This window comes from Vulpes lagopus, chromosome 1 (genome assembly GCF_018345385.1).
Source record: "Vulpes lagopus strain Blue_001 chromosome 1, ASM1834538v1, whole genome shotgun sequence".
In the NCBI taxonomy this organism is placed as follows: Eukaryota; Metazoa; Chordata; class Mammalia; order Carnivora; family Canidae; genus Vulpes; species Vulpes lagopus.
In genome coordinates this window covers 140,186,644-140,214,177 of record NC_054824.1, presented here as the reverse complement: position 1 = coordinate 140,214,177, position 27,534 = coordinate 140,186,644, and the positions used below count along the sequence as shown (strand labels likewise).

At 43.4% G+C, this 27,534-nt stretch overlaps 1 protein-coding gene across 4 annotated transcripts in view; it reads right to left on the bottom strand.

Moving 5' to 3' along the window:
* The window catches only part of SETBP1 (SET binding protein 1), a 362,710-nt gene that overhangs the window by 83,217 nt on the left and 251,959 nt on the right, over positions 1-27,534 (bottom strand). For 2 of the 4 annotated variants that reach the window (XM_041744020.1, XM_041743997.1), the window contains exon 4: positions 20,396-23,855. In XM_041744020.1, coding sequence (XP_041599954.1) covers positions 20,396-23,855 — 3,460 coding nt within the window. Of the gene's footprint in view, positions 1-15,168; positions 16,804-16,844; positions 20,116-20,395; positions 23,856-27,534 lie in introns of those variants that run through there. The other 2 variants (XM_041744008.1, XM_041744017.1) reach the window with 2 other exon arrangements.

The window sequence follows — 27,534 nt, the reverse complement described above, 5'->3', positions numbered from 1 at the left end:
CCACGGGCTTAGTGCTGCCCAGCCTGTGGTGGGAGGGGAGATCTATTTTAGGGATACGAAAGGTTTCTTGATACTGTGTACTTAAGCCCAGGCTCAAGAATAGGGAGAGCATATGACTCTTAGGCTGAAAGGTGTACCATGTCACTGAGCTTTTTTGGTATTTGAAGACTGTCTTCTGGAATCTGGGGAAGATTTTTTACCAGGTCATCGGCACTTCTTGTTTGCAGTGGCAATAAGTGGCTCTCTCAGACAGTCTCCTCTTAGCTGGGCAGGCATTAGGCTAAAGCATCAGGGACACTAGTGTTTATAGGCCCAACTGGCCCCTGTGAATTGAGCTTGGCTGCCCTAAAATCTGCCCCAGGTTATAGGATCTTTCTGGGAAGCCAGGTTTAAACTTCTGTGAGGGGAACATAAAAAGCACAGCTATCTACTAATAAATCAGAAGACAATTAAAGTTAAAAAGTCAATGTTCAGGAAACATCAAGGATCTGAATTAAATCAACATATCAGGGTAATTCAAAGGCTAGTGCCTGGAAGGCAGCATTTTATTCACAATCCAATCCATCTATCAAGCAGCATTTCCCCACTCGTGGCCCTTCTTCTACAGAATGATTTGGGACATTTGCCAGCTGCAGCCAGTTTTCCTTGCTTCCCCCCCCCCCCTTTCTTTCCTCAGATATCAGTTGTGTACACACACTTCCTCTATTTCTTTTTCTATATCCAACCAAAATAGGCCAGAACATGTCCAAAAGATATGTCTGTGGGCTCTTTCTACCTGGGGTCAGAAAGAACATCTGACAGGACATCTTTTCTTTTCTAATATCTGCTTGAGGGAACAATTTTAGAACCATTTCACTTACTGGTCACAGGAGCCTTTCAATGCCCTGAGTCAGCCTCAAAGTGAAGGTTAAGGGATCATTTCAAGGCTTGACACAGGAAAAATCTCAGAGATAACAAAAAAAACGCCTGTAGTGATGATTTACTACAGATTAGAAACTCTCATTCATTCTTCATACACATCAGCTCTTTTAATCCTGATGGTAAGTCCCAGCATAGACACTATATCCCCCCATCTTACAGATAAGAACACTGAGGCTCAGAGAGGTTCAGTTTTATGCGATGGTCTCAGAGGTGGTAAGTTACAGAGTAGGGAGTCAATTCTGTAAATTGAGGTTGCAGATATATCTGATTCCAACGGCTGTATTTTCTATCTTAACCTCAGGGTTCACGGGCCCCAGAATAAAACAACAACAACAAATACCAAAGTACTTTTTGAGCACTTGCTATATGGTAGGCTCTGTTTTAAGCATCTTACATGAGGTCACTCCTTTGACCCTCATAGCACATTTTGGTGCAGTGGATCATCACGCACATACTGAAGATGTCCAAGACAGGACATGAATTACCAGGAGGACACAACTCATCCGGACCACTCAGTTAGTGAGTGATAGAGCTGGGGTCCAAACTAGGCATTCTGCAGCTGGTACTCCTAGCATCTACTCATCATGCTGACAATGGATTGTTTCCCTACTTGTCCTGAACAGTAGACCTTGGCCCCGAGGACATGTACCCATGTCACCATGCTTAGTCCCCACACATGGGATGGCCCACCAGTGTTCTTCTGGATGCATTCTGGTGTCAGACTAGTCATAGAGGGGCAGGTAAAGGCCAGATGACTTCCCTGCAGCCTGGCTTTCTGGAGTTTACACCAGATCACTAACATTTTTTTTTCAATACTGGCTTTTTTTGTGTGTGTAGTTTAATTATTTACTCACTCAGGTTCATTTGCTTTGGAGCTTCTTGAATGTCAGAGCTTCAGATCTCAAATGCGAGCCAAGCTTTGGCCTTTGCAACAACCCAAGGTTAATGCGGACTGCAAACAAGGGACCTCCAGATCCACTGAGGCTATGGTCTGCTGTTCCCTGCACCTGCTTCCTGCTCCATTGAACTTCCTGGGTCTGTGTGAAAGGAGCCCTGATGCCCCTGATGTATGTGTAAATATATATACTTACACATGCTCCTCCCCCAAAGCTGATCTCACTGCTGATACCCATATCCAGCCTACTGAAGGTGGCAATAGGGACTTGGGGGAGTAATTCCTCAAGGCGGAAGCAAAGTGGAAAGAGCTCAGGCTTGGCATCAGTACACCTGTTCTAGTCTGAGCTTGGCTACTACTGCTTGATCTCAGCCAGGACACTTGACCCCCCAGCTTTGATTCTGCCATTTTTAATTTTGGGTGATTAAACTAGATTAGTTTTTTCCAAACTATTTCTGCAGGATTTTAGTATTCTCTATGAATAAGTGGATTTGGAAAAATAAGAGTTGGACAGTCAGATGCATTGGGAAAAAGTGACTTTCCTTCTATGGATGGATTCACATTGTCCATAAAGTGTGTTAAAAGTTATGAGATGTTATGTTGTAGATAACTATATATTTTTGTCTACTTTGATATTTAATAAACTTTATTGGATAATCAAACTCTTTTTCCACAGAATACTTACGACCATTTCTTGGGGTTCTGGTCAAAGCTAAGAATTAGTTTTAGGATATCACACAGTCTCAGGCACATCAACATGCAAACTTTAGTAACTTAATAGTTGATGCATTTGTTAAATGATTGGATAGCTAACATGAGGAAAAACTGTAAATGGTATTTAAAAGTTAATCTATTTTCATGGAAGGCAATCAACTGACAAGATAGTAGAACTGAGTCTAAAATCCATCTCTATGGTAAATGGTAAATGAATGGTCCCCACAGGTGAAATGTTGACAGGTTCTTAATGATGGATTTCTTCTTTAGTATAGAAGGGGTTCTGAAGCTCAGAGGATTTCACATATTTGAATGGAAGAGAACTTCTCTCTTTGGATGTGAAGATTTCCAATCCTATTTTTGTGCACCTTATTAATTTTAATGCACCTTGTGACATTAATAACAGGGCTACACATCCGGAAGTTAATAAACGGGTATTGGTCAAATCAAATTTCAACAAGTGCCTTTAGTAATCCAATTTTTAAGAACAGCCCCTCACAAGCTAATTTAGTATTTCTATTTAAGTATCTTTGTCTTACTGTTTTTTTTTCTCCACATAGCATATTCTGTATTTGAATGGAAAATGAAATTTATAAAAGGTCTGTGTTATGCAGATGAAACTAATCTACTCTTGACTCATCTTTCTCTTGCTTGTGATGGTTTTTATTTTAAATTTTATTCTTTTTTAATAAGATCATGAACTACCCTTCTCCTCTTCTATGTATTTGTTGTTGGGTTGGGTTTTGTTTAACCAGGCTCTGGTAGATCTAATCACCTCACCTGGGTGGGCTCATGAGGCCACATCAGTCCCTAGAAGCCATCTACTGATCTGAATTGGTGGAGAACTGCGCTGGGCCTTAGTTTAAAACCTCAAAGCCTTTTATGCAGTGAAAGCACCATGGTATACAAGGTGAAGAAATCTAGACACCTCCCTCTTCCATCCTCTCTCTCTCTCTCTCTCTCTCTCTCTCTCTGCTTCTGGAGTCCTGTCATCCTTGACCACAGATAGTTTGAGTAGCCTGCTCCAAAGTACAACTCTGAGAATATCAATCACCCCATCCTCCACCCCCTGCTAACTTAAAATCTTTGGTGGTATCCCAAAGAACAGAGTCAACAGTCCAAAGCCCTCTGCTCCTCTTTTCCAGTCTCTCTAGATCACCCCCTGGCCTTCCCTCACCTCTCAATCCATGGGCAGCCACCCTCCTGTCAGCATCCTCCTGTCCCTAATGAGGCAGGCTGAGTCATGACTCCAGTGTTATTTCTCACTGCTGCCAATGTTTGGATCTGCTCTTCCTCTCTCTCCAGCCACCTGACCCTCAAAGCTTCATTTAAATGCCACCTTTTCTGCCCTCTAGGATGTCCTGACAATTGTCTTCATTTGCTCTCACTGAACCCTGGGCACATACCATCTCAGCACCAAAAAAACCCCAATGGCCTTCTCTGTCTCCATGTGCATCTCTCTATCTCAGAACAGAGATCCTTGAACACCAGAAACTGGGTTGTACGGGCCTTTATGTATGAAGAGTCTCTGACACAAAGTAGGTAGATGCTTAAAACATATTTGCTTAAAAACAAAGTTATTTGAAATTATACCAACAGTGATGTAGTCTATGATTGAAGACCAACTGGAATCACTGTATACAAAATATGAAATAAAAGTTGGCATACCCTAAGTGCATAATACATGCTTACTAATTACAGTAATTATAATGACCAATATTTATTGCATGTAGACACTATGCAACACCTTTATAAGCAGACATAGCCTATGAGTTGGAATCTATGATTATCCCAATTTGAACCTGAGAGATCAAAGATGGAGTTATCTCTTTGGCCAGCCTCTTTCTTTCCCCTGTTCCTTCCACCAATAGCTCACTTCTCTAAATCGGAAGGTGCCTGTCACCTTTTGGCTTGAGTTCCTAGGCAAATCCATTAGGCCTGTTCCTTGATGACATCATATGAGTTCTCAGCATATGAGACTGTGATGATCAAGGAGAGAAAGGGCACAAATGTACTTTGCAAACTCTACGTCACTACCCCAAAGTGCAAAATAACCAGGTGTGGAGAATTAGGATTCTCTGACTCAAGGCAGCAGCAGATTCAGGGCATCTGCTGGTCGCTATTTGGGATTTCTCCAGGTACAGCAACACCCCAGGCCACACAGATCTGTCTGCTGCAATGATGCTGAAGGAGCGTGTGTAGGCAGAATCAGGAGGCCGGCCACAAACAGAATACAGGGAACTGCAGGCAGCAGGCGGTGGGGTTACCTTCAGAGCAATTTCATTTTCTAAACAATCAAGAGGATGTTATGAAGGGTTGGGTAAGACTTCTTCTGGGCACAGAGCTATTAAATAGCTTCAGAGTAGGTCCTGGGTATAGGAGGGACAAATGGGATTTCACAAGTAAAGTCAAACCAAGGCCCCAGCCAGCTAAGTCTGCCTGCTTTTCTTGGGACAGTCTCTCCAGCAGGCGGCCAGCAGAAAGCATGCCAAGGGGCCCAACCTAAAGTCCATACTTTATTTGAATAAAAGAGTCTTTAAATGCTGAGATTTATAACTTCACAGGAAAGGTTTGAGAGTGTGGGGGGGTAAGCTTAAAAGAACATTTTGTGTAGTGTTCTGATACTGCCAACAGTTTGTGGGTTGGACAGGGCACTGCGTTCCTAAAGATTAGACATAACTGCGGGCTTCTTCTTCTTCTCATTTAATAGCAAGGAAATACAAATCCTCTCCTCATGTCAGGGTTGCAATTCTTCAGACTTTTTGTACAATTTTCCTCATTCAGGAGTAACATTTTCCTGAAGGGAAATCAGAAAAACTGTAGCTTTTCTTTTTTCTTTTTTCTTCTTGAAACCAAAAGAATTTAAAGATATCAAGTTTAGCTTTCTAATTTAATTTCTGAACTTTCTTTTTTTAATGAGAGAAAGAATCTTAGTGGATATAAGGAGAAAACACACGTTTTTGTGATTACTAGAATTTTGGTGGTTGGTATTTTATGAAAATGCCACAGAGCTGTACTATGAGGAATAGTAAGCATTCAGAACAACCCCCCTCCACCATACACACACACTCCTGACCTCCACCAAAGAGAAATGTCAGCAAGAAATCCAAGCGAGAGAGCTATTTTCCTTTTCACATGGAATAAAACACAGATTCTGAACTGTGAAAAGAAATGAGGAGTGAGAAATAGTTTGATTTTTTTTTTTGAAATAGTTTGATTTAATACACATTCCGAACCACCTCCTCCTAGCAGGCAAGCTAGGCCTGGATTACAAACTGAGGTTCTGGTTGCCGATTAGCCCACCCGGGCACCCTCAAAGAGCAAGTCATTATAACTCAATCATTCAGGCAGGGATTAGTGGGAAAGCTACCATCGTCTGCTTATGTGAAAGGGTTTGTTAAGCTATTCAGACATATCACAGAATTGCAAGATGGCCTGGAACTGCTTAAATGATCAAGGTCAGTCATATCATGGCCAGGCTAATCTGCAGAAGGCACAGTGATCACCGTGGCATTTCTTTGATCCTGGATGTGCCCTCTTGCTGGTGGCACCTAATTGAAACCTAGCATGAGACAAGAAGCTCTCGGATAAGGCCACACCTAGCCAGGCATGCCTCCTTCCTAGCCTTCCCCATGGCTAGCCAATCAAGTCAAGCTGACCGGGCCCTGCTAGTCATGCCAGGTCTCTCCAAACTTACCAGTTTGTGATTTAATTATTTTATTTGCTTTTTTTTACTCCTCAACTACATCAACTAGTAGACTATAAACTTTATAAATACAGGAGCCTTATCTTTTTCATTTTTATATTCCCCAAAGTTTTAAAGTATATATGTAATGACTGCATGCAATGTTTTTTCAAAGAATACTACATATATATTCCTATTTTCTCCCAAGTTGCTCTTCTCTCTTCTCCACCTGGCTAAATCCAACCAAATCTTCTAGGCTCCACTATGGCAACACCTCCTTCATGAAGCATTGTGCTACTCCAGTGCTACTCCAGTCTAAAAACAAATGGTTTTCCTTCAGAGTTCTTTGTCATTCAGTTTAGCAATGTGAAGTCTAATAATTGACTTTTCTAAAATTGTGTTTCAACAATGACCCATGAAGTAGACTTTCATCTACTGGATTGCAAGGAGAAATCTCCAAACAACATGGGTGGTCGGTCACGAAGCAAATGTTTTATCTCCCCCTTTGCAGGGTGTCCTGGGAGAAAGAAAGGGCATGTGTGAAGTCAGAAGGTATGGAAGCATTTGGTGCCCGTGTTCAAGGAGGGGCAGGACGCACGGGCATTCAGCATGGGGTATGTCAGCGGGGAGGCATGTCCAGGGCTCCGAGAGAGAAGGGAGAGTCAGAGAGATTGGACCTCTACTGATGGATGGGCCACACAGAAAGCATAAGGGATGTGGATAGCTTCTAGAAGCAAAGACCAGCCCCTGAAACAGTCAGCAGGGGCCATAGTGCTAAAAGCACAAGGAACTGAATGGGTCGGCAACCTGAATGAGAGGGAACCGTAGAGCCCTCAGTAAAGGAGGCAGTAAGAGCCCTACCCACACTTTGATTTCATCCCCATGAGACTTTGAGCAGAGGACCCAGCTGAGCCCCCCGGACCAACAGCCTATAGAAACTGTGAGATAATAAATCTGTGTTGTTTCAACCTGCTAAATTTGTGATAAATTGTCACAGCAACAGTAGAAGACGAATACAAATCTTAGTCTCTCTCTTACTGCATTTTTATGTCTAGGGTTAGTAGATAAATTGGTCTGCAAAACAGGTGCTACTGAATAGCGCTAACAAACTCTTGCTGTGACAGACCAAATGCCAGAGGATTGAAATTGCCACCGCTTTCAAGAGAACTTTGAGTGAAATGTGTATTTTGTTACTTATTCACCATAACTGTATAATCCTGACACCTTATCTTTGTCATCAAATACAACCGTGGTCCGGCTGGTGTCTGCCCCTGTGTGTGTGTATGTGTGTTCAGAAAGGGATTTAAGTGATCCCAGTAAGAGCATAATTGGGAGGGAAAGCCTGCTGTTTAAAGAAGACTTCTATAGCAATCTGCTGGTTTGTATTTTCTGTGCTTGAATATATTATCCAAAGAGGAAGTGAAAAGAAATGAACATTATTAACAATCGTGTAGTAAGCAGTGTGCTGGATGCTCCTGTGTATATTCTGCTTTTATTTGACTCTCATAAAACTCTGCCAGGTAGGTATTAATAGCCTCATTTTTCAGATGACAAAAGGAGGATCAAAAAGGCTAAATTGCCCAAGGTCACACTACCAGTAAGTGGGGGATTTAGCATCCAAATTTACATCTGAGAGCCATTAACTCCTGAGTTTTTTATTTTTTGTCTTTTTGGCTCTACTAGGCTGCCTTAGAAGCTGTTGAATTTATTCTTGAGCTGGTGCTTCTCAAAGTGTATGCCAAGAACCTGTGGTGGTCTGCAAGATCAACCTGGCCAATTGATCCCTTAGTAAGATCTTAATGTCGTGTAAGCTACGAACAGAGGATGGTGCGATCCTGATCCCCCCATGACTTAAATTTCATTTCAGTGAGTCAAGACATCCTTACTTAAAATAAAGGTAAATAATTCAAGGCTATATATAAATGAGTGAAATAAAGCAAAGACTTTACGGTTATATTAGACAGATGCCAGAAAGGCTAAGAAAATGACTAGGTAAGATTGGAAGCCAGATGGAAAAGAAGAGGATGTTCTGTGTGAAAGAGGCAATGGTGGTGGTTAAAGACTCAGATGAAGGGCTAATTATGGTGTTTTCTGTAGGATAAGAATGAGATTTAGGAGAACTCACAGCAAGGGAATAAGCTGAAAATGATCAGGAGACAAGGTGAGGCAGTGACGGTAGGTAATGTAGGCTCTTTGAAGCCAGATAAAGAATTTTGGATTTCCTGCAATAGGAATTTATATTTCTACATCTGACATCATTATTCATTTACCTATGGCTTCCTTCCTAGGTAGTTCATGAAAAACTACTCCATTCTTCTTTTTCTATTTCAATAATTAATATATTCATTTAGTTAGAGCCGTAAGGGGAAGATAGATGCAATTAGAGTTTTGCTCTGGGTTGATTATTGCCAAAAGGATCAACGAAATGAAAAACAAAGTAGAGGTCCCCTTGCTAGGGACCAAGATGGTGCAACTATGGCCTAATGGAAAGTCAGCCCACATGAAGGAAGTATTTCTGGGGTCTGAGGAACTTCCCTATGCAGGTGGCTCTGACGTGCTGTGCTGGTAGACTTCCTGAAAGGAGTCATGGCTCAGAGTCCTCACCAGTAACAGGAGAAGAAACCCAGGAACAAGATTCTCCTCTCTAAGACTGCCAGGACAGATTTTACTCCATGATAATTAATACCAACTGGAACTAGAAAAATAATCTTGGAAAAGCCAATGAGGAAAGATTTTTCAGCTATTTTATTTGATAAAATAGAATTTTATTTGCAGTATCCAGCAGGACTTAAGAAGTCTCCTGGAAGATTTTGTCTTCTCTCTTGCCTGATACCCAGCTCACAGCACAGTAGACTCTGACTTCCTGGTTGAGGAAGAATCAAAGAAAAAAAAAAGAGGAGAGCTGCTTTTTGCAATGGCAACTATTGGCTTTACAGCAACTCTCACCTTAGGAATATCCATAGGTATGCCAGGAAGGAAAATAAGCAAGTATGAGGTAATCCTTTGTGTTCTAAACCTATAATTAATAGCTGTCTCCTTCCCCTTAAATATTCTCAGTATGAGTGACAATAACACTGACCAATTGGAGCACTGTAACTAGACTTACTCTGTGTGTGGCTGCCTGTAAAGTGTGTGTGGCATTTGTAACCCACACTGACTGGTTGCATTCCCCCATTGTGGTGTGGAGCTGTGGATCTCAAGCTCTGGACAACTTATTGCATCCCCTCCCCTCTCCACCCACCTTGTCAGATTCTGATCTGAGAAGAAACACTCAACACTCAGCGATTCTCGGGAAAACATTTTGGCAACCAATTTCAGCCGTGACTAATTTGTCCCCTTCCCGGTTGTTGTCCTGGCACTTGGATTCTTGTGGAGATCTTAAATAGGACAGTGTGGAAATCTGGATGGTGTTCATGCCCAATTGCTGCTGCATTTCTTTAAAAAACAAAACAAAACAAAACAAAACAAAAACATAATCCCCTCTAAAGGCAATGACACCACAGAATGTAGAAGGAAAAGTTACTGTGGTCAATTCTGGGAAGGTACTTGAGGGGAAGTTGAAAAGATCAGGCAATCAAAGTGGTGGTGGGGAGAGCAGAGAGAGGAGGGAAAATGGGGGAAAGAAGCATGGGTTGGCTTTCTGTAGCTTCTCCTAGGGAGGGTTGGGGAGGAGGGCAGAAAGTCAGTCTACATTAGTATAATGGTTATTTAGTGGGATTATGGGTGATTTTGTTTTTACTTATACATGATTTCCTAAATTTTCCAAGTTTTCTACACTAGCAGATACCTGTTTTTATTTAATAAAAGAAATAATAAATGTTTTTCAAAATGCTCATTTGCTTTATGTTATGCGTGGGGAATCCATTTTTATTACTGTTGTCGGGACATCGAAGAGACAAATAGTATCTAGCATGAAGGGGGTTCATAATGTCATAGAAGACGTATTAACACAGATTTCTAGGACCAAAACACCTCCCCTGAAGGACAAGGTGCTCCTATATACTTTAAGTCATAATATCGCCCCGTAGTATGTCTTACACATTTTAGCCACTTGATACTTTTTTAATTGTGTAATTACAGTAAATAAATGAAATAAAAAATATTACAGTATAAAAGGTATATCCTATAAGAAAATCCTGGTGGCCTCCTGGTCTTACTTGGAATATAATCACAAAGTGATTTAGAACAATGGTTCTTCCAGCCCATGTCCCAAGTTCTCATGGACGTTTGAAAGGGGATGAGGTCTTTTGTCTAACAACTTCCCAAACTTTTGAGATATAGCCCCAAACTCATGGGTTCCTTAATGACCTGTTCCCACTCTGTTTTCATTTTCAGCATATATTACTCTCCAGAAAAAGTTTCTGTATGTTTACTAGGAGATGTATAAAGTCCCTCCAACTGTGTAAAACTTTTCTTTAGAACAACAAAGTTTTAATATTAGTTTTGGTGTTTTGTGATTTAGTGTAAGAATATTCTTATTCCTCCTTTGTATGTCCTTTGTGATTTTCAGGGTATCCCTGCTCCATCTGGGGAATCTATTGCCCAGACTCTGCACACAGAATCAACCTCACACCCTGGGCTTGGCTGATCCTGGCTCCAAAGAGCTCCTTCTATATAAAAAAATGAATTTTAGCCAACCCCAAGTTGCTAGTGCTTTATTCTGGGCTCCACTATTTAATCCACTGGCAAGGGTTCTTTAAGGATAACTTAGAACCTGAGTCATATTATTGACCATGTCAAAGACATAGAAAATCTAGTGGAAAAAGGGAGTTGATGAGAAAAATATCTGGAAACCAGGAACCCAGTACTTTCTCTGTGCAAAACTGGCTCGGTGACTTTGGACAAAGACTTTAACCCTCTGGGTTTTGATTTCCTTGCCTGTCAAGTGGGAGAGCAACATCTATCTGCAAACCTCAGTGGATTCTGAAGATCAAATAAAAGTAAGGAAATGCACTTTGAAGAGCATAGCACCCTGTTCAGATGTAAGGATGATGGAGATGCAGCCTCAGGGAAAGCTTTTCATCTGTGTCCTTAGATCCTCCATCAACGAGGGGGGCCCCATCTCTGCATGGACTCACTGCCCACCTTCCAGGTCTCCCCAGCCCCTTCACAGAAGAACGTGAAAACCACAGCAGAAGCTCCATGAGGGATGTGCTCCCTCTACCCTACTGATCCCCTCTTAATGCCCCCGATTTGCTCTGAATCCTTATATAATAGGGCAAACATCAATAGCCACTTGCTTTTACAACATGCAACTTATTACTCTGAAAGTTATTTTATGGATCCTCTCTTCCTATAGAATGGGTTTTTATTTCTGGTGATTAAATGTACGGACTCTCACTATTCTAACTGCTTTGCATATGAGTATATATCCATCTATTATCTCCTGATAGCATTACATGGGTCTCTGATGATAGTCATGTTTCCTGGTACTTCATCATTTCACCAGGCACCTAGCACCAAGCTCAACACCCTTCACACCCAGCACCCCTCCATGTCAGTGTGTCCCCCCTTCCTCTAGGACACAGTTCCATATTCTCTGTATGACATCTGTGCCTCTTAAAAACCCTTCCCCACCCAACTGCTAACTTCACCCATAAGCCAGGTGCCTTTGAGAAGCACCCACATATGCCCATCTGCACATTTTCATCCACCTGGGGCCACACTCATCCACTACACTGCCACTCTCTGAGGTTCAGCTCCAGGATTTTGTCTTTTGAACACTATTATCTTTCCTGATCCTGGATACCTATGGCCCCCATTTTTGGCTGCTGGGTTGGCATGGATTAAATTGGGTCTGCATTTATTCCCTGGTTGTTTTGTGTACGCTAAATTAGCCTCTTTTCAGTATAGGATAGGGAACTTGAAGTAGGAGCCCTTCCTTGCTTTTTCTTTTCTTCTGGTCTCTCTGACTGTCCCTGGCCCTGTGATATATGCTAAGTAACTAAAGTGCTCACAATAATTTTTGAGAATAGAGGCTCTTTATGAATCAGCATATATACTTCATTTCACAAAGTAGTGAAGACTTCTGGAAAAGTAACAGTTGGGCTTTAGTCTATAATACTTTGCACATAGTAAATGTTCAATAAAAGATGCTTTCATCAGAACTTGTGATAACCAGGACTGTTCTTTCACACATTCTTAGGAGCAGAGCCAACAAGCACCCTATGTACCATAGGGAGGAGTTTTGGAAGTTTTCAAATAGCTATTACCATGATAAAAAATTAAGTGCCTGTGTGTCTGTGAAGCAGGAAAATGGGGAGCTGGTCTAGACTCTCTCACCTCTTTTCAAATACTATAACCTCTTTTTTTTCTATACATGGACTTCACAGAAGGCAGAATCACAATATAAAAGGTTCAGGTATTGTTTTAATGCTCCCAGAATTGGGGAATATTAGACTTAAGATGTATTAAGATTGGCTACATCACCTCCCACCAAGGGCTGACTTAAGACATAAGATGTCCTCAGAGGCCAGAGCATGGCTAGAATCACAGCAAAGTTTCATTTTATGCACCTGGAGCCTCATTCTCTCATTACGTGTTTGTTCTTTAACTCCTTCTCATCTGGATTTGGCACACAGTCCACCAAGGCTTAACCATATGAGGCATTAAATACATAATATTTAGTTTTTTTGTTGCCTTGGGGCCACCAGTATGTTCATACATATTCTCATCTCCCATGAACTCTCTGCAGCTTCTGGTCCTGAGGGCCACCCCATTCTTAAAATTCATTTTTCCTTGACTCCTTGGCTTTTCTCCAACATTTTCCAACATTCCTTCTCTGTGTCTTTCCTGATCCCCTCTTATTCTGCTCCTCTCTTTGAGGTTGGCCCCTCTTTTCTTTATTCCCTATAATTTTCTCTTGCTCTGTATAGCACTGTCAACTGCTGTCTTCACAATTCATTTCCTTACACACCAACCAGACTCTTTCTCTGATTTCTATAATTCTGTTCATATGCTACAGTTATCTGGGGCCAACATATTGGAATCATCTTTGACTTGAGCTAGAGAGGGAAAGAGATGAATCAAGAATGACTCATTACTATTTTTCACTCGAGTACCTGAGTAATGATCTCTTTATTATACTTATATTGTGGGTGCCAGGATGGGGAAGGAAAGGCTGGGTGGTGGGTACAACCCAAACCAGAAATGGATAGTTACAATATCATATGAGTGCAAAGATGGAGCAAGTTCACCCAATGCAGACTACAGGGGAAGGGAGTGGTCAAGAAAGAAAAAGTGTAATTTTGTCATTTCATGACTTTTGCCTATTTAAAAAATGACTCCCCACTGCCTACTTCATTAAGCACAATCTCATGGTATGTGGAAAAACCCTCTAATTCATGAGGACAACACTGTCTTCTGACCTTACCTGTCATGATCCCCAACTGCAGATCCTAACCTCAAGACTGGAAAAAATACCATTTCTCAAATATTTCTTGGCTCCTTCTACCTAGATACCTTGTTTACCCGGTTTCCTTTCTACATTGCGTTTGTCCCCCCACCCTGCCTCCCTTAACCTCCCTACCATCTCCATTCCCCAAAAGCCTCTTCCATCCTTCAAGATCCATCTTGAATGGCAACTACTGCAAAGAAGCATGTCCTGATTCTGCTTCTCTACACCCACTGAAAACATAGAGGTGGCTTACTCTCATCTTGGCAGCTCTGGCACTTCTATGGTTTTCTGATGGCCCTTATCATCTGGTTTCCTCCTCTGCTTTAAAAGGAAAGACTTCTGGATTATAATCTCTTTGAGGGCAAAAACATCCAGTTACTAATCCCTGAAATTTTCCCCCAGGACTGCACCAGGCTGTGTGTGTGTGTGTGTGTGTGTGTGTGTTTATCAGTCACCAAAGAAATCTTTTTTACATTTTCCCTTGTCTTTATCACCCCCTCCCCTTGACTTCAGCCAGTTTGCACTAAATATTATATTGGCACGAGCCTATGCTACAATCCTAGCAAGTATTCAGTCTCATCACTTGTTCATTTATAGAGTGAAAGAGATGGGTTTCTGGAGGGTTCTTCCGAAGGCACCACCATCCTCATCTCTGCCCAGTGACATGCTAGTCTTTGGAAAGTGCTTTATTGATTTCTCTAGCCAGAAAATGCTCTATGTTGTATCAAAGCCAAGTCTGTCGAAACTGTAAGTTCTCTGCACCCACACCTGAATCTGCATAATTCCCTAAAGCCACAAAGGTATAAATAAAAACTTCCAACAGGACAGTGGAACGTTTGCCAACTGTAGGAAGATAAATGGCTTGGGGACTTCTTGCTCCAAAGGCAGAATGGCTTGATTTCTGATTTTAATGTGGAAAAAGAGATGCTGGGAGTCTAAGATTTTTTTTCTTTCATTGCCAGAAAGTTATGGGTCACAACATTTAATTTGATTAATTCCTGGTTTCCAAGAGAAAACCTTAGGAAGAACCTTGGGAGGCCCGATAAAATAAGTATGTGCAATTGTTAAGACAGAAAAGGAAAAAAATGACTTCCATCAGAGCCCACAAAGATTGTTTCCAGTCCCAAACATGGGTCCCCAGAGGCAGCCTGGAAACCAAATTATTGTCAAATAGATGCTTACCTTTTACAACAGCTCACAGCAAAAGAAAACATATAGCTTAACATCTCTTCCACAACTCACCTTTCTAGTTATTCCCCCCCCCCCTTTATTCTGTCTCTGCCTTCCCCTCTCCCTGATGTTACGCTTCCAGGTTTGAGCTCTTCTACCAATTAGATATGTATCATCGGGTGAGTCACTTGACCTTCATAAGCCTCAGCGTGCTCATCAGCAAAATGAGGTGTTTATATTACATTGTTAAGATTCTTTTACTTCAGAGTCTAAACATAAATGCAAGCCTGCCGTGTCTGTTCCCATGCAATTGGTCACATGAGTGCTCGAACCTTTTTTTTTTTTTTTAAATTTTTATTTATTTATGATAGTCACAGAGAGAGAGAGAGAGAGGGGGGAGCAGAGACAGAAGCAGGCTCCATGCACCGGGAGCCTGATGTGGGATTCGATCCTGGGTCTCCAGGATCGCGCCCTGGGCCAAAGGCAGGCGCCAAACCGCTGCGCCACCCAGGGATCCCTCGAACCTTTTTTCTAAGGTGATAGCTATGGCTTCAACATACACAAGGAGTGAGCTAATTTGCTGATGGGGGTCAGGTATGGAGAGTGCCACCTGTTTTGAATGGTAAGATCAAATGGCTGGAGGAAGTAGCTGGAGCCAAAGATGAATGGGGTGAGTCACATAATTTAATACACGAACCAGAGGGATCTGTTTTGAAATTTTATTGCACAGCTAATTAATTGGCCAACTTGGCCAATAACTTGATCATTTTCTTCCGAACTGCCCAATCTGTGCATGGTGTGCATGTGTTTGCACTCAAATGGCATTGTATACATTTGAGACTTTTAGAATCTGAGACTGTCAGGTCTGATCAGAACTTTTCTTACCACAGTCTCACCTGGGAAAACAAAGAGTGAAAAAGATGAAGAGGTCTTTCAGCTAGTTAGTATAGGAGACAAGACTGGGCCAGGTGCTCATAATCCTGTTAAACCACACAGCAGCCATTAGCTATTTTATTTTTCATTTCCTCCCACAGGATGACCCAGAATTCAACTTGGATTAAGATTAAACAGATTACACTTCATCAGCTTTTTACTTTTCATTCTTCCTTTTTTCCTGCCCTTAACTTTCTCCTCCCATAAGTCCTCTTCCTCCTTCTATTCCATTTGTAGAAAATGCTCCCCACACATGGTTCTTTTGTATAGTTTTCACATCATTTCATCTATGTGGTTAATTCCCTCATCTGGATGCCTGCTTGGAGAAGAGTTTTGTATTATTTTTGTCTTGGTCAACCATTTCCTGCCCATGAATGACAACAGAGACTGCCTCCCCAAATGCCCCATGGTGTTGATAAAAGGAGCTGGCAAAAGGCAAGACAGAAGCCACAGGGAAAGGTAGAGTCACCTAGGCTCAAGGGAATCCAGCAACTACATAGCAGGATTCTGATATCTGAGAGGTGAGCTAAGGATTCATTCTCAAAATCCATTCATCATGAAGAGAGTACCTGACATCTGGGGGCTCTGGATGGCCACCTTGACTAATAATGGAATCGGACTAAGAGGTTACATAGGTAAATTGACTTTTTACTGTTTCTCCAATATCTGATGGGACTCTGGATAGCAGTGGTCAAGATGTCTAAAGTTCCTGGCATAATATTAGGTCAAAGTATGCAAAAATTATTCCTAAGTGGTCAATAGGAAAAATATCACTCACACTAGAAACCCCTTCTACACCTAAGGAGAAGCTGGCTTTGGGACCATATGGCATCATTCTGACTATGTATTGTCAAACTTGGACAGGTTTGCTCTTCTGGGAATCTGCAGCATGTCAGTACACAAAAGATGGTGATGTCTGGAAGGAGAGAGGCACACGTGAGGGCCCATCAGGCTTCTTCCAACTTTGGGAGACTGTAGATTGCACCTTCCCTTTACTTATCCATTAATTGGTCCCAGGCAGCATTTTTATAAGTGGAGATTTAGCAGATGGTATCCATTTAGAAAATAGGTCAAAAGAGCCACTGCCTTCTGAAACAAACAAACAAAGCAGAAGGACTAAAACACAGAAAAATGGCAAAGAGTCTTTGTGACTTCTAAGCTCTAGGTGTGTTATAAGGGGGCTAACAAGACACTGCATCCATCTGTGGGGCTGGTGGGTTGGAGAATGGGTTTTCCAAGCAGGAAGAGGAAATGGAGCGTGCAGCTAAATGAAATCTCTAATTTCTGTCTCCATAATGGTAATGACTTCTATCAGCTCTTATCTCAGGGAATGCTCAGTCTTCCCCTGACTTAGCTCCTAAATCTGGTCCTCAATGGGCTAAGGGATGACATCTTTACATATGCCATATCTATTTCAGAGAAGATTAGCTCATGTGAAATAGGACATTGAGATGCAAAGGGAGTGAATCCAGTGTGAGAAGGAAGAGGTGGAGGGAGAGAAGTTGTGAGAAATACTAATGCTTTTCTTTGAGCAGGACCCTCAGCATTAGCCATAGAAGAGACAACTTGACTCAGGTAAAGTCTCTGGAAGGTCTTCGGTAACCTCACTCCACTTGCCTCCCACCTTTAAATGGGATTTGGTGCACTTTGGAGTGTGTCATATTAAGGTGTGAACACTCTTCAGGGAGACTTGACAAACTCTGATATTGAAGCACAAGTGCTACTAAAGATAGGTTTTCTCCCCTGATGCTTTGGGGGTTCAGAAATAGGGGGGGCATTTAGAGTATAGGCAAGAAGAGGCCAAAGCTTGGAAGGGAGGGGAGTGATCAAGATTCTGATCTGCTCCAGTAAGATATTCAACAAGATGTGCAGGGACAACAGACATAAGTCATATAGACATAGAAACCACCAACGATTATGATTCACTAAAATGTTGAAGAACAAATAAACTTACGTAACACAGAGATAGGCACAAAGCAGTAGTGAAAATAACTCTGAGAACTGCACTGCAGTAAAAACACAGATGGAAGCCTGTCCCTGTAGATGTTTCCAGGGGATGGCTAGGAAAGGCTGGGCCATAAGGGGGTCCTTTTACAATGGTTGGAAATTGAATAAAGGGATGTCGTCTTTCCGTAATTACTCTCTCTGCAATCATCACGTCATCGCTGTGGAGATGCCTTAGGGAAAGGCATGTAATGGGACAATGGATGTGCATCCGAGAGGAAGAGCTATGGTGGAAAATATGAGTACTGAGCTGAGAACCAGACCTGTGTGTTCTAGACCTGGCCCTTAGCTACTGGGTGGCATGTGGTCAAGCTGCAGTGCAGTGGCGAAAGCCCTGGGCTTATTAAAATAATAAGTAATGGCTTTCTAAACCTGAGCAGGTCACTTGATCTCTGAGCCTCAGTGTCCTGTGTGTAAAATAGGAATGAAAATACCTCTCTCCTAAGATTGCATGGTGTTACGAGGAAATGCATGTGAAATGGTTTGGAACTGAAAGACGCTATATGAAAGAGGTCTGGCTCTATCCTGTCAGTTACAGATGGCAGACAGCACCCCGAAGAAACAGAATGCCATGCCTAAGGGCACACATAACAGAGTTGGGCCCACATACCCAATTTTTAGGTTGAATCCAGTTCCTTTATGACACTGTTATGAAGCCTGTTTCTTTCCACCTGATGTGGCTGGATGAAGAATGGATGAAAAGATGGGGGGAGGAAAGGGAATTATGACAAAAGTAGTGGCCACTATGTGAGTGCCAACCCCAAGAGAGCTGTTTGGCCAGAGGGTGGGCACCTTCAGAAACACGCACAGGGATCAGAGATGGATCTCCAGCTGGGAACCATCATGAAGTCAACCAGCACTATGCGATCCAGTCCACCCAGAGAAAAATCTTGCTAAGACTGCTGAGAAACCTAATGAGCAATAATGGAAAGAGATTTTGGCTTCTGAGATCTCACTTCTCAGGTCTGTTAAATTAGGATCCCTGCTGGTAGGTTCTTAGCAATAACATGTCATCATCACTTTTTTTTTCTTTTCTTTTTTCTTTCTTTTTCTTTTTCTTTTTTCTTTTCTTTTCTTTCTTTCTTTTTTTTTTTTTTTGCTAACTAATGCCAAGAAAATACAAAATGTAAGAAGACACTCTTGTCCATGGCTGGTTTTGGACCTGTGGATCAATGTTACCATACTGGAAGAGAAAGCAGTAGTTTTTCTCATGTAAAAGTTTTATCTAGCAACTCCTATCCAAGTGGCTTAATTTGAGCTTTGCATAAAAAACAAGTACCTCCAACAAAGTCTGATTATAAGGAACAGAGAAACCCCAATGAAAACATCCTCTTTGGGCAAACATGAAGTGTGGGCCATTTATCACCTTTGGCAGGAAACATGACTGCTAATTGGTCTCTTCATTAACCAAGGAGAATATCTACCACTATAGCAACTCAAAGCTAGTGGCAATTCGGGGGCAATCCTTAAGTGGTTTCTAACTCATAACCATATTTCTTCTGAAGTCTGCTGGCCTAGAGAAATGACTCTAATTCCTCATGAATAGACTGCCCTCACCCTCACTAATAACGGATTCCCCGGGAAGGAAGAGGACAAGTAAGGGGTACACATCACAAACAGAGGAGAAACCCTATACCCAAACCTGAAACAGGGATGATTCGTCTTTCAAAACCAGGCTATGTCCAGAGTGCTTTGTATTATCTGGGGGTAGGGGAAGCAGGAGAAATCCTTTTAGCTTTTGCAGCTCCTAGGAAAGGAGCTTCTATTTTTTTCCTCCTTGACAACTGTTCTGTTCCAAAAGATTCTTACCACTTACGTGTGGACAGGGACAAAGGGATACTTACGCACAAGTGTCAAGTTCTGTGGCAAGGAAGGTCTGTGTGGGTGGGAAAGTTAGCAAGGAAATTCCACCAGTAACTGACAAGGAATAAGCTCTTTCTAGTAGCAACCAGTACTTCAAGTTTAGAGATTAGCGGGCAAAGTCGCATTCCCAGTGGACATGCCAAGAGACACAGCACTAAGGTCCCATGGGGGCAGGAGGTTTGCAACACCTTTCTGCCAGGCTCCCTCCCCTTGATGCGGGGAAATGATGAGCCAGGGTTTCACTCTGGGGGTCAAATGCCCAAGGACAACAAGAGGACAATATAGCCTGGAGCAATGGCTCCCTCATTAGGTACACTTGAGGAGTCACTGGTCAGTAGCTTCCAATGGCTCCATTATAGATGCCTCACCTAGGGTGTGTGACTTCTGGAGGTGGCATGCCAGATAAATGAGGTGTCACTCCCATCCAGTTTTGACATTCTTGGGATCTTGTTGGCATTTTTTAGCGAGTTTCAGAGGTTTCTTTCCAACTAGCAAACTGCACCATCAGATGGGATGAGGGCCTAAGGTTAGCACCTTTAATAAAAAGCATAAACACAGTGGGTGTGGTTGCAGTCTAGGTAGCTACTGGGGTTGTTTCTGGGCCCACAGTGCCCAGGTGATGACTCAGAGAGGAAAGACAGTAAATACCAAATAAAAAATATGTTCCAGTGTGTGAGATTGCCCATTTTCATTCAGTTCCTACCTCTTTTCAAACTAGTGAATGTAATGTGCCAATGACGGCAGACAACTGGAGCAGAGACCCCAGCAATTAAATAATAAGACAGCCTGAGTTTGGAGAGAAATGAGGCCTTACCTGGAGACAGGGAGGAGTCGTAAGAACTTCTCTCCTTGCGGTTCATCTTGAAGGCCTGAATGTCCTTTTCCCTGTATGTCCCAAAGCCTTCGTAGCTCCTCCTTTTACTCCCGCTCATGTCACTGTCCCACTTGTCATTCGAAGGGTTCATGTCACTGAACACATCCAGGCTCTCCGGTCTGGTGCTGCCACCATCCCCACCACTGCCAGAGTACCTTTTTGTGCACGAGTCTGCAGGCTCACTGCTCAAGTCACCTTTGTCCTTGGCCTGTGTCCAATGCTGGGCATCAGAAAGTGACAGTGTAGACAGGGTGTCCACCTCGAAGTTGTTCTTAGAGGCTTTGTGGCCGGCTTCACTATGCTGGTGCTTCTGCTTCTCTTTATGCTTATTCTTCTCGCTCACTAACGGGAGCTCCTTGTCTGCACTACTCAGCCGCTCGCTCAGGATGTGGCTGGAGAAGCCTGTGGCTTTGCCTGTGAAGAGACCACTCAGGTTGTCATGGGTCCCTAGGATCCGGTCTTCCTTGTGCTTATGCTTGTGTTTGTGTTTTCTCTTGTGGAGCCGACTGCCGGACAGACTGGTACTGCCTGCCTTGGGAGGATTCAGGGATGGCTGTATGTCACCGAGGCCCATGGCGACAGGTCCCTGCAGGTGGACCCCATGCTTTGCTTTATGCTTAGCCGTACCAGACATCTTCACGTGGGAGCTTGTGTGGAACTGAGGTGGTGGCACCGTTGGCCTCATGAATGGGGATGCCGCTCCTAGTGTGTGCGACAGGTACAAGGGAGCTGGGTACTGACTGTAATAACCAAGGTTCATCATAGGCATTGATGTGTAAGGCATTCCATAGGGTGCATAGTAACTTCCACTGGGAATAGGGTAGCTGAACCCTTGTAAAAAAGGCACCTTTGTCATGGTGTCATTGGTTTTTGCAGGCCTACCACGCTTCTTCTTTGACTTCAAGTCTGAAGTCCTGCGAAGATAGAGCAACGGGTCATACTGGATATATGGCACCGGGTAATAGTGATCAAAATTAATCCGAAAAATGCTGGGATACGGATTCTCGTGGTAGAAGGTGTAACTCCGGTGGGAGATCCTGAACACCTGGAACTTGGTGATGAGCTCTTCCAGGTCTGCCAGAAACTGGAGATCATCACGATTTTGCAGGCTTTTCCGTTTCCTCTTGTGCTTTGGCTTCTTGAGGCTCTCGTGGGCCAGGAAGTTGTCCACCATGAGATGCTTCTGCCGGTGGCCGTGCCGGGTCTTTGTGCTGGTGTCAGACGGAAGGGTCTCCGGGTTGTCCAGGGAGCAGAAATCAAAAGAGTACCTCCGTCGGGATTCTGAACTCTTCTCCGCTTGGTCAGACGTGCTGTTGTTGTCTGTCCCGATGCCACTGTCACTCGGGATCGTCTCCTCACTGTGCGACTCACTCACAGGGGACAGCGTGATTTCCTTGAGTGACCCAATCTCACAAAGGTGGGAGGGTGAGTTGGCCATCAGCCTGGGCGGAGACAGCTTCCAGGCTCCACCATGGATTCCCTTCTGGGTTTTGGTTGGAAGAGCACTGATGGGCTGGAGATTTGGCATAGTTTTCAACTCGGAAAAGTTGGTTTCAGTGCTGGCGGGGCTCAGGTTGCCATTGGACCCACCTAACTGTGTGGCAAGTGGGTGCATGGCTGCTGGTGAAGATGCCACGAGAGACTGAAAGTTGGAAGGCACGGCTGGGACATCCGGCTGGCCAGGGACAGGCCTGGGGTGCTTGATGGCTGTTTTGGGTTCCTCGGATGGGGGTGGCAGCTCTGCTCTCGGCTTCCTACCCCGCTTCTTGCCAATGTAGATGGTTCCCCTCTTGCTGACATTAATCTGCTTGCCCAACTTGCTCTCAATTGCCGCTGCCCCAGGGCTGGTCTCAGGGGGAGCTTTAGCCTTCAGGGCAATGCTGCTGGAGCAGGACAAGATCTGGTTCAAGATATTTTTCCTCTTGAGTGTTTTCATCTTATTGATGGTTTTGATGGTCTTCTTATCCAACACCCCAAGCTTTCCAACTTTTTTGTGAAATTTCATCTCGCTCATAGGCTTGTCCTCTCCCGGCACTAGTTGGGCCAACTTGGCTAGGCTGCGTCGCCTCTTTCTTTTCTTCGTGCCAGGGAACTCCCGGCTGATGGGGCTGACAGGACTGGTGGAAGTCCCCTCGTGAATCGTCTCAACCGTGAGCAGGGGCTGCTTCTTTGGCCGCCCCCGCTTCTTCTTGACCGGTGTGATCACAGTAAGACTGTCTGTGTTGGTGTACAGAGGGCTGGATGGGGTGATGGGGTAGGCAGATGGCGGTTCCACCATCAGTTTATCAGAGGTGGCCATGACTGCCTCCCGAAGCATACTGGTGGGCTTTGGTTTGCTGCATGTCCACCTCCGTTTTGCGGCAAATTTGGGATGCTGGATTTCCGGCAGCTTTCTCGAAGGAGAGTGATCCGTGCATGTCGGAGGCGTCATGATCATGGGTGGCTTCCTCTGCTTAGACACACCTCCAGGAATGACTTTCTCGGCATTTCCACCTGTTTCAAGGCCAACTGAGGGGGACTCGCTCTCCATCATTTTACTCAACTTAGGGACACGGGGATCTTTCTTGTTTCCCTCAGTGTTGGAAAGTATCCTGTTAACCACTTCACTGCTCATAGTGATTCCAGAAGCCAGGGCTTTCTCTGGCATGATCTTTTCCACCACTGCTTTGATGGACTGTCTCTTTTTCCTCTTATGGCTGGTTGGATCTAGACAGGGTGCTTTGATAGGGATAGTAATCCGGACATGACTCGAGTCATTTTCGGGATTACTGATAGAACTCACACCCTGCCTGGCTGGTGATGCCTCTTGGGCGTTATCTGTGGGGTAGCCTTCCCTTTTCCCTTCTGTATTGTCAAATGCTTTCTGAGCATTCTTGACCCAGTCCAGGTCTGGATTTGATATGGTCTGACTTATCACATCTTTTTTACTGGACTTTTTCTTGCTGCCTAGAGTAGGTGGTTCTGGGGGCTCCTTTGCAACTCCTCCATCTTGATCTACCAAAGGTTGAAGCCCGTTGCACTCTACAGAGCTGCTAGGTGCAGCTGGTGAGCTGTGGCTGCCCGGGGATGGGACCACACCTCCCAAGAGCAGATCTTTGCTGCTGTTGGACAACTGACTCCATGTGCTCCCTGCACTGCCTTTCTTACCCTGGGCCTTTGCAAAGGAAGCCATGGGCTCAAGAGCAGGGATCTTGCTGGTGCTTGCAGTTTCTCTGCCAGACTCCGGACTGATGAAACAATTCTGAGTGGCAGGTCCACTGTCAGAGTTGGTGGACCAGTCCATGTGGTTCTGGCTGCTGCTTTTTTGCTGGTGCTTTGGTTTTAAGGTGTCACTGGTGACGTCCTGTGGGAGGCCTGGGTCATAGTGGAGATTTGAATGTTTCTGTGGCCGCTCATAAGCCTGGGGGGTGGGGGGGAGAGGGTGATAAGTGGAGAAGGAGAGAGGGGGAGAGAGAGAGAGAAACAAAGATGAGCATGTTAGAGCTCTTTAAAATTCAATGTCAAAAGGCTTAATTATTTGAAAGTTGGAAACAACCACCTTTAATTCCAGAATTCTTTTAGAACTTTTCTCATTTGCACAAGCAAAAATATGTTGTACTGATTTGGAATATTATTAAGGATGCTTTAGTTGCTGTCTTCATTGCTCCTTCCTACCTCCCCCCACTCAAGCAACAGGAACTTTTACCTATTTTGCTTGAATGCAATGTTGGAATAAGAACTGTTTAGAGAGAGATCAGGCCCTGCAGGTCACTTAGCTCAGTGCTTAATTGTAGGCATGGAAAAGCCGAAACTTGTACAATAGTGAGTCCTGCTCATGGTGGCAGAGCCCAGGAGACTTTCTGACTCCCTGGTCCCTTCGCCTAACTCAAGCTGCCTCTGATTTCTGTTCCCCCTTCCCCTCCAACTCACGTCTTTCCCTTGCTTCCTCCTACTAAAGTCCATTTCTGTTTGCACTTTACCCAGGAGATACACATCTCTGTGCTAAAACAAGTAGCTCCTTGAGAACCACCGCAGCAAGGTAACACAGCACGAGCTGGGGAACTGAGGGGGACGTCTGAAGAATGTGTGGGGCCACGGCAGCTGTTCATGGACACAGAGAAGAAGAAATGAAGCAGGAAAGAAACACAAAAGACCTCCGATCCTTCTGACTCTAGGAGCAGCTCGGGGTTTGGGAGTTAGCACTCTGAGACACCCCAAAGCCTGGGTTAGGCACTGACTGCTCTCTTGACAAAACTAATGGACAGTCTCAAAAGGAACCTTGAGTCTCCTGGAAGAATGTGCCCCCCCAAAGCATGGTCATTCAAGATCATGACCTTTTGAACTTTGTCAGCTGTGCTTTCCCTACATGAATTCTAAAGGAAAGTCTCCAGACTCTGGCACTTTCCTTAGACTGACTCTTCAGTTGGGAAAGGCAGGATATGTGCTAGAGGCTTGACATAACCAGTATCTACAAAATCACAAAGGCAGTGGATAGTGAACACATTGTTTTGAGACATTAAAACTTTTTTTTTTTTAATGATTCATTCATTTGAGAGAGAGAGAGAGAGAGAGACAGAATGCACCGGTGGAGAGGGGTAGAGGGAGAGAGAGAGAAACTCAAGCAGACTCTATGCTGAGTGTAGACCAGACACAGGGCTCAATCCTACCACCCTGAGATTATGACCTGAGCCGAAACCAAGAGTTGGATGCTTAATGGACTGAGCCACCCAGATGCCCTGAGACATTAAAACTTTTTAATGTAGGTGTGCTAACACCATCTCAGATTTTAAGCCATGCTACCATTACAAAGATGCATTCCTCAAAGTTTATTGTAAGTCCTGTTTTATACACACAAATAGTAAACGTACAGGATGCATTATCCTAAGATTTGTTAAAGAAGGGAAATACTAGTAAAATGAAGAAAGTTTTGGATAGTATCTCTTTTGAGAAGTAAATGATGATTGGCTTAGTGGATTTAGGAAGTTTTAACCTATAACGTGTATCTGCCTTTATCTATGTATCTATCCATGAAGCTACCATCTATCTACACTGATCTATTTGCCCTTGATGCCCCAGCATTTATGCTTCATTAGAGAACATTTTTCATAGTCCCTATTAAGAATCAAAGCAGAGGTGTCAGAAAGCATTATGGGTCAAATTCAATGCAGTAAAGCAAGCAGGGTTTCCTTCACTCTAGTTCCTCGAGTCCCTGGGGTTATTTTTTGCCTCCCTGATTTTGTGAAATCTGGTTTATACTTCCAGCATTGGACTCACTTAGTTTTTTGTTTTTAGATTTTATTTATTTATTTGACAGTGGGAGAGCACAAGCAGGCAGAATGGCAGGCAGAGGGAGAGGGGACACAGGATCTCCACAAAGCAGGGAGCCTGACATAGGGCTCCATGCCAGGACCCTGGGATCATGACCTGAGGTGAAGGCAGATGCTTAACTGACTAACCCACGCAGGTGCTCCATGGACTCTGTTTTTAAGTATCATGAGAGAATCTTCCCAGGCTAAGCCTGTAAGTGCCCAGGAGAAAATTAAGACCAAAAAAATGTATTTACTTTTTTCTTCATCTTGCAATGTTTATTTTTTATTTATTTATTTATTTTTTTATTCATGAGAGACACAGAGAGGGAGAGAGAGAGGCAGAGACACAGGCAGAGGGAGAAGCAGGCTCCATGCAGGGAGCCTGACGTGGGACTCGATCCTGGGTCTCTAGGATCACACCCTGGGCTGAAGGCAGCGCTAAACCGCTGAGCCACCCAGGCTGCCCTCATCTTGCAATGTTTAGTGGACACCACCATTACCAATATCTACAGAACTAATCCTGCCACTTGACTTTGCCGGCTAGGCATTACTGCTGTGGACGTAGGCTGCTGTCCCATTTTCAAAAAAAAAACCAAAAAAACAAAAAAACAAAAGAACACAAAACAGAAATCTTATTCACAGCATAAAATATTTAATGGCACTTATCTTTTATGAATCAGGACTTTGCCAATTTGTCATTTGTGCTTTAGATTTTAGTTGGCACTGTATATATACTCATAGGATGACAAGTCCACAAAAAGGCCTAGAAACAAACTTTCCTACTCTTTAGGGCAACAGAATAATTGAACACTCATATTAGAACATTTGTGAGGGTTCATGGTGGCACTTATTCAATGTCACAGTGGGACAAAAAATCTGAGTTACTGTTCTGGATCCTGGCAAAGCAGGACTTTTAAGTCACCCTGTTTTCCCTGCTCCCTCAACCCGACTTTTCTAGATCTGGTCACTGGGGCTTTATAATGAACCTGAATTCTTGGTTCCTGGTTCTCACAGTTTTGTTGTTGTTGTTGTTTTCTATTGCCCCCTCTTCTTCTTTTTGGTACCTAGAAGAATCCTTTATTACCTCTCTTCATGGTCAACTCAGCTTGATCATAGGGAGGCCCCCTACCTTACAGAAATACTCCTATTAAAAGTTTTCATGAAATCACATAGGTCATCTTTGTTGTATTTTTAGCTTAGTTTTAATTTTATATTTGATTCATGCATTAATCAAATTAATGCTGGTTTCCCTTTCTAGCCTGTATACACCATCACAGAAGTACCAAGCACAGCACCTGGCAAATACAAGGCATTCAACAAGCGTTTACTGAACGAATGAAGGAACACACAGTTCGCTACAGGTATTTCATTTTGTCAATAGTGAGATTAATCCCCTGTATGTTACAACATATTGTCTGCAAACAGAGTTACCCCTCTGGCCTAATTTCTTATGTCATTCCTTCTGCATGCACCACTGTCTCTCATAAAGACATCCATCACACTCCTTCTAATGCCATGTGCCATTTATTTGTATACTTTTCTCCCTCTCCTAGACTGTAAGTATGTTGAGGTCAGAAACTCATTTACCTTATCCTGTGTGCCCACTCCAAAGCAAACCACCCAGAAAGTTCCCAGTCAATGTTTGTTGAGTGAATAAACAAAATCATGTTTGAGATGCCTTATTACAACAAAACATGTCGCTGCACACAGAAGACAATAAACTGCTAACCCTTCATTTGATAGTGGAGCACTCAAATGCATTAGGTGTTGAACAACAACAAATCCTCCCCC